Genomic DNA, 8583 nt, shown 5'->3' with positions numbered 1-8583 from the left:
AAAGCCTGGCCGACAGGAGCTGCCATCGTACCTGGTGTTGGACCTCCTCCTTACCATGCTGGGTTGTGGGGATTGGTGCAGGGCCGGGCCGAGAGACTCCCCCTAGCCACTCACTCACTGCTTTGGTGAACAAACCTCTATCTGTTGCTGCCCTCGACTCTCGCTGTAAATCACCTGGCCTCACTTCTGGGAAGGGGAAGGTCAGTGACATCAACCAGCCAATGGGAATAGATCCTGCCGCCAGCTTTGTGCTGGGTACCAGAGCTGTATATGCTGTGCCGAGCGCGAGTGAGGACATCCACATGTGAGGCAGGGAGGGGTCCTGAGGAACACTACCCCATTGTCTCGGCAACGGATGTCGCCACCTTAGTGCAGGCGGGAGACCAGCTACTTTAGGTGGTACTTTAGGGGGTGCCATCCTTTTGCAGGTCACTGCTGACCTTCCAGAGGATCCTGACAGATTGTCACTCCCCGCCCAGGGAGCCCTGTGTAGACAGTGTGTGAGTGAGTGTGATAATATTCACCATGAGGGAGAGTGGCTCGGACACAATGGACCTTAAATTCCGGCCTCACCGGGTCAGGCCCAAGTGTACATGCCCCGGAAACCGGCTTTTCCGATCTGTCAAAGATTTCTCCATATGGATTCTCCACATCCCGGGGAGAAGACCATTTGTGTGGGTGAGATTGGGTCATTTGGCCAAATCATGCCCAGAGAATGTCCTTCAAACTCTTAAACCAGGTAAAAGCAGGTCGATACATTACTTTTACCAGTGTAAGAGTTCTAAAACATATCAAAAATAAACTTAAATACATATTTTTACAGTAAAAACCCTTTCCACCAAGGATCATTTATTTTAAACCTTATTGAAACATGTTCAAAAAATTCCAAAACATTTTTTTAACAAAAGATTTAATTGACTTTAATTTCAATTAATTTTAAATGTGTGATGTGTTTTTTAATTTATTCTGTTGCTTTTCAATATTGAGGTGTTTATTCACATTGATAATAACGGGGACTCTGAAAAAGCGAGTTGCCATTATTATCACTGAGAATACTGCAGCGTGATTGGTGCTTCAGGCCCATGTGACTCCAGCTTTACTGTACGTATGGGGAAGACCATTTCCCTTACGCTACACATGGAATGAAGGTCTCGGATGGGAATCGAAGGTTTACGTAAAATATGTTCTGGTCGGAGGCATTTGTCCGAAGGAAGCCCCCAACCGGGAATTCCCTCCCATTATCTGGCAGCATTGAGTTCTCAGGCTGTAAAGTCTCTGCTGCTTCTTATCGTTTAATGCATTTTACAATTACAACAAAGGGATATTTCAGCACATTCTTCCACTGCTCCCGGAACTTAGTCTGTGTCACGGCGTAAATACCAGTGTTTGTACAGCAACTCAGCTGCTGCAGCATGAATCCTAGTTCAGTTACTAACATAGGTATATATACAGTATGTGAAATGCAACCAATCCGGTTTTCCACAAGAGCCACCATATACATTGCCCATAACAGGATGAAATTCCCCGAGATAACAAACAATAAAATCATGGATTTCTTGCGACTCTCCATCTCGGGGTCTCTGGGACTCTCCCCACTGCTGTGACCCCGGAGTCTCCTGCGAGCTCTGCTGGCCATTAAAATGTGTCTGACAGTGAGAGCATTGAGCAGCAGGATCAGAATAAATGGGACACACGGGGTTAGAATGTAATGAAGTAGTTCGAATACTGCCCAGCCCAGTGATGCATAATTAGTTTCATACAGATTACAAAACCAGGGGTCGTTACCAAGCACATACAAACTTCTGAACATAAAATACCAGGATATGTTCTTTAAACAGCTCAGCACAGTCACTGTTCCCAGAACCACAGCCGCCGTTCTCTCGGTGCTATATTTAGTTTTCAGCTTCTGGCAACAAATGGCCACAAATCGATCGAAGGTGAAAGTGACGGTGAACCAGACAGAACAGTCTGTGGCTGCATAGAGCAGGACGGCGTGGATATTACACAGGGGGATGGACTGCACGAAAATAAACTGTTCACTATAACGAATCGGAATGTGCCTCAGTATCAGATCCAGGATCACCACCAGTAGATCTGCTGTTGCCATGGCCACCAGGTAACGAGTGACACATTTGGAGAGTCCACACTTTCCCCGGGACAGGATCACAATCGTCACTAAGTTCACTGTGAGGAAAGGAAATAACCAGTTAAATTAAACATCAGGCTGGGAGCAAGAGCAGAAGATTGATGGGATTCGGTCTGCAATCTGCAAATCATTAATGACATGAGATGATATAATCTAATTCTCGTACCTGAGGAAATGAATGCAGGGTTTATTGCAAAAATAATAAGGAATCAATAAATGAAATGGGGATAAAGACAACATGAAATGAACAGATGTTTGATCAATGAGACATTAAATGATGGATCTACCTTTAGCTCAGCAGACAACAACACTGCCCAAGGTAACAGGGACACACGGGTCAAAAACCTCTCAGGAAGCCTTCGTGTCCCTGGATCAGTCAGCACCGAGAGCAGTGAGATTCACTTCTGTGCCGCTGTGTTGGTGGGAGGGGGCGGTGATGGGGGGAGAGGGAGGGAGACCCTCATTGTATTCTTGCTCCTGCTGAGGATCTGGATTCTAATTAGAACTGAAAGTGAGTGTAACAGAAATAAACATCGACTGCAATTTTGCCATGCAATAATTACAGGTGGTTCTACTTAAAATGTATGAAGCTAATATGACGATGTTAGGTTATTAAATACAAATGTACAGCAGTTAGAAAGATAACTGGGCTGCAGGAAGTGTATTGAACAATGAGCTCAACACCTTTTTGTTGAAATTGTCGCTCATTGAAAGTAAGAATTTCTGAATAACATGGCAAAGAATGGACTCTGAATAAAATAAATGGTTATCATTGACCAGGGAATGTCCAACTAAATGCTTTGTTTTAGCATCGAAATCGGACGACTTATTCCACAGGTAAAGTGCTGCCCAATGTTTCTGTAAAGTATCTGAACACAAATGGATATGAGTTATTCTTTTTTTCTTTCACATGTTGGTTTCCAACTTGTGCATAGTATATTAGATGGAAAAATATCAAAGGATTGTTTTATCATTAATACTTCAGTTACAATCAGCTGACATTCTTTATGCTGAATGAAAGCAGGGTACAATAGAGAATTACTCCGATTCTCACTGAGAGACCCACTGAGCTGTGGCAGACATACATGAGAGTCAATTGTAAACTCAAAACAAAGATTGCAAATAAATGTCTGGAAATCTGGCTGAATGAGCATTTAGTGAGAATGAAAATGACCCTGATAAATCTGTTCCAACCATCAGAAGCAGTGGCAGTAATGCAGAACTGGAGAATGTGGAAAATGAGGCACTGGCTGGAACTGAATGATTCGAAACATAGAAACATAGAAAATAGGACCAGGAGTAGGTCATTCGGCCCTTCGAGTCTGCACCACCATTCAATATGATCAAGGCTGATCCTCTATCTCAACACCATACCCCGCTTTTCCCTCATACCCCTGGATAACCTTTATAGAAATATAGAAAATAGGAGAAACATAGAAAATAGGTGATATTTCAGTGATTTAAGAAGGTGTGTATGATCTGTCAGGATTTGTTCTTCACACTGTGTGGAAGTAAACATGGCGAGCATTCGGTGAACACAACAGTAAAATACTGTGGATGCTGAACGTCTGAAATAAAAATAGAAAATCCGAGAGATAATCAACAGGTCAGGCAGCATCTGAGGAGAGAGAAACACAGTGACTGTTTCAGGTCAATCACCTGTCGTCATTTGGTGACAAGTTCCCGAAACGCAGAAAACTTGCTTCTCATCTGATACAAATGTGCAGTGTAGTGAGGATTCTGAAATTCAGGAAATAAAGTGTCTCATCCAATATCTTTGCTTGAGTTCAATCTCGAACATTTGAATCTTGATGGCACAATATCACTTACATAATCAATAGCCGACTGCACGGTGATGGACAGTAGTGTGGTAACAGATACACTAACAGCGAGGTACCAGATACACTAACAGTGAGGTACCAGATACACTAACAGCGAGGTACCAGATACACTAACAGTGAGGTACCAGATACACTAACAGTGAGGTACCAGATACACTAACAGCGAGGTACCAGATACACTAACAGCGAGGTACCAGATACATTAACAGCGAGGTACCAGATACACTAACAGTGAGGTACCAGATACACTAACAGTGAGGTACCAGATACACGAACAGTGAGGTACCAGATACACTAACAACGAGGTACCAGATACACTAACAGTGAGGTACCAGATACACTAACAGTGAGGTACCAGATACACTAACAGCGAGATACCAGATTCACTAACAGCGAGATTCCAGGGACACTAACAGTGAGGTACCAGATACACTAACAGTGAGATACCAGATACACTAACAGCGAGGTACCAGATACACTAACAGTGAGGTACCAGATACACTAACAGTGAGGTACCAGATACACTAACAGTGAGGTACCAGATCCACAAACAGCGAGGTACCAATGACACTAACAGTGAGGTACCAGATACACTAATAGCGAGGTACCAGTGACACTAACAGTGAGGTACCAGATACACTAACAGTGAGGTACCAGATTCACTAACAGCGAGGTACCATATAAACTAACAGTGAGGTATCAGATACACTAACAGCGAGGTACCAGATACACTAACAGTGAGGTACAAGATACACTAACAGCGAGGTACCAGATACACTAACAGCGAGGTACCAGATACACTAACAGTGAGGTACCAGATACACTAACAGTGAGGTACCAGATACACTAACAGTGAGGTACCAGATGCACTAACAGCGAGGTACCAGATACACGAACAGCGAGGTACCAGATACACTAACAGCGAGGTACCAGATACACTAACAGTGAGGTAACAGATACACTAACAGCGAGGTACCATATACACTAACAGCGAGATTCCAGGGACACTAACAGTGAGGTACCAGATACACTAACAGTGAGGTACCAGATACACTAACAGCGAGGTACCAGATACACTAACAGTGAGGTACCAGATACACTAACAGTGAGGTACCAGCTACACTAACAGCGAGGTACCAGATACACTAACAGCGAGGTACCAGATACAGAAACAGCGAGGTACCAGATACACTAACAGCGAGGTACCAGATACACTAACAGCGAGGTACCAGATACACGAACAGTGAGGTAACAGATACACTAACAGCGAGGTATCATATACACTAACAGCGAGATTCCAGGGACACTAACAGTGAGGTACCAGATACACTAACAGCGAGGTACCAGATACACTAACAGCGAGGTACCAGATACACTAACAGTGAGGTACCAGATACACTAACAGCGAGGTACCAGATACACTAACAGTGAGGTACCAGATACACTAACAGTGAGGTACGAGATACACTAACAGCGAGGTACCATATACACTAACAGCGAGGTACCAGGGATACTAACAGCGAGGTACCAGATACACTAACAGTGAGGTACCAGATACACTAACAGCGAGGTACCAGATACACTAACAGCGAGGTACCAGATACACTAACAGTGAGGTACCAGATACACTAACAGTGAGGTACGAGATACACTAACAGCGAGGTACCATATACACTAACAGCGAGGTACCAGGGACACTAACAGCGAGGTACCAGATACACTAACAGTGAGGTACCAGATACACTAACAGCGAGGTACCAGATACACTAACAGTGAGGTACCAGATACACTAACAGTGAGGTACCAGATACACTAACAGCGAGGTACCAGATACACTAACAGCGAGGTACCAGATACACGAACAGTGAGGTAACAGATACACTAACAGCGAGGTATCATATACACTAACAGCGAGATTCCAGGGACACTAACAGTGAGGTACCAGATACACTAACAGCGAGGTACCAGATACACTAACAGCGAGGTACCAGATACACTAACAGTGAGGTACCAGATACACTAACAGCGAGGTACCAGATACACTAACAGTGAGGTACCAGATACACTAACAGTGAGGTACGAGATACACTAACAGCGAGGTACCATATACACTAACAGCGAGGTACCAGGGATACTAACAGCGAGGTACCAGATACACTAACAGTGAGGTACCAGATACACTAACAGCGAGGTACCAGATACACTAACAGCGAGGTACCAGATACACTAACAGTGAGGTACCAGATACACTAACAGTGAGGTACGAGATACACTAACAGCGAGGTACCATATACACTAACAGCGAGGTACCAGGGACACTAACAGCGAGGTACCAGATACACTAACAGTGAGGTACCAGATACACTAACAGCGAGGTACCAGATACACTAACAGTGAGGTACCAGATACACTAACAGTGAGGTACCAGATACACTAACAGCGAGGTACCAGATACACTAACAGTGATGGACCAGATACACTAACAGTGATGTACCAGATACACTAACAGCGAGGTACCAGATACACTAACAGTGAGGTACCAGATACACTAACATTGAGGTACCAGGGACACTAACAGTGAGGTACCAGCGACACTAACAGTGAGGTACCAGATACACTAACAGTGAGGTACCAGATACACTAACAGCGAGGTACCAGATACACTAACAGCGAGGTACCAGATACACTAACAGTGAGGTACCAGATAAACTAACAGTGAAGTACCAGATACACTAACAGCGAGGTACCAGATACACTAACAGTGAGGTACCAGATCCACTAACAGTGAGGTTCCAGATACACTAACAGTGAGGTACCAGATACACTAACAGTGAGGTACCAGATACACTAACAGTGAGGTACCAGATACACCATCAGTGAGGTACCAGATACACAAACAGCGAGGTACCAATGACACTAACAGTGAGGTACCAGATACACTAATAGAGAGGTACCAGTGACACTAACAGTGAGGTACAAGATACACTAACTGCGAGGTACCAGATACACTAACAGCGAGGTACCAGATACACTAACAGTGAGGTACCAGATACACTAACAGTGAGGTACCAGATACACTAACAGCGAGGTACAAGATACACTAACAGCGAGGTACCAGATACACTAACAGCGAGGTACCTGATACACTAACAGTGAGGGAACAGATAACCTAACAGCGAGGTACCATATACACTAACAGCGAGATTCCAGGGACACTAACAGCGAGGTACCAGATACACTAACAGTGAGGTACCAGATACACTAACTGCGAGGTACCAGATACACTAACAGTGAGGAACCAGATACAATAACAGTGAGGTACCAGATACACTAACAGCGAGGTACCAGATACACTAACAGCGAGGTACCAGATACACTAAGAGTGAGGTACCAGATACACTAACAGTGAGGTACCAGATACACTAACAGCGAGGTACCAGATACACTAACAGCGAGGTACCAGATACACTAACAGTGAGGTACCAGATACACTAACAGCGAGGTACCAGGGACACTAACAGCGAGGTACCAGATATACTAACAGCGAGGTACCAGATACAATAACAGCGAGGTACCAGATACACTAACAGTGAGGTACCAGATACACTAACAGCGAGGTACCAGATACACTAACAGCGAGGTACCAGATACACTAACAGCGAGGTACCAGATACACTAACAGTGAGGTACCAGAGACACTAACAGCGAGGTACCAGATACACTAACAGCGAGGTACCAGATACACTAACAGTGAGGTACCAGATACACTAACAGCGAGGTACCAGATACACTAACAGTGAGGTACCAGATACACTAACAGTGAGGTACCAGGGACACTAACAGTGAGGTACCAGATACACTAACAGTGAGGTACCAGATACACTAACAGTGAGGTACCAGGGACACTAACAGTGAGGTACCAGATACACTAACAGTGAGGTACCAGGGACACTAACAGTGAGGTACGAGGGACACTAACAATGAGGTACCAGATACACTAATAGTAAGGTACCAGATACTCTAACAGTGAGGGAACAGATACACTAACAGCGAGGTACCAGATACACTAACAGTGAGGTACCAGATACACTAACAGTGAAGTACCAGATACACTAACAGCGAGGTACCAGATACACTCACAGCGAGGTTCCAGATACACTAACAGTGAGGTACCAGATACACTAACAGTGAGGTACCAGATACACTAACATTGAGGTACCAGATACACTAACAGTGAGGTACCAGATCCACAAACAGCGAGGTACCAATGACACTAACAGTGAGGTACCAGATACACTAATAGCGAGGTACCAGTGACACTAACAGCGAGGTACCAGATACACTAACAGTGAGGTACCAGATTCACTAACAGCGAGGTACCAGATAAACTAACAGTGAGGTACCAGATACATTAACAGCAAGGTACCAGATACACTAACAGTGAGGTACCAGATACACTAACAGCGAGGTACCAGATACACTAACAGTGAGGTACCAGATACACTAACAGTGAGGTACCAGATACACTAACAGCGAGGTACCAGATACACTAACAGTGAGGTACCAGAGACTCTAACAGTGAGGTACCAGATACAC

At 44.5% G+C, this 8583-nt stretch overlaps 1 protein-coding gene across 1 annotated transcript; it reads right to left on the bottom strand.

Annotated features, from left to right (window-relative positions):
- Positions 1-1285: 1285 nt before the first annotated feature.
- Positions 1286-7503, bottom strand: LOC139245162 (probable G-protein coupled receptor 139; the record flags this gene model as incomplete). The annotated part of the gene is made up of 2 exons (XM_070871114.1): positions 1286-2184; positions 7494-7503. Coding segments are annotated over 2 exons (909 nt in total), but the record flags the coding sequence as incomplete, so codon positions are not given.
- Positions 7504-8583: the final 1080 nt, after the last annotated feature.

The sequence above is a fragment of the Pristiophorus japonicus genome, unplaced genomic scaffold, assembly GCF_044704955.1.
Source record: "Pristiophorus japonicus isolate sPriJap1 unplaced genomic scaffold, sPriJap1.hap1 HAP1_SCAFFOLD_212, whole genome shotgun sequence".
NCBI classification, from domain to species: domain Eukaryota; kingdom Metazoa; phylum Chordata; class Chondrichthyes; family Pristiophoridae; genus Pristiophorus; species Pristiophorus japonicus.
This window is presented reverse-complemented; position numbering and strand designations above follow the sequence as displayed.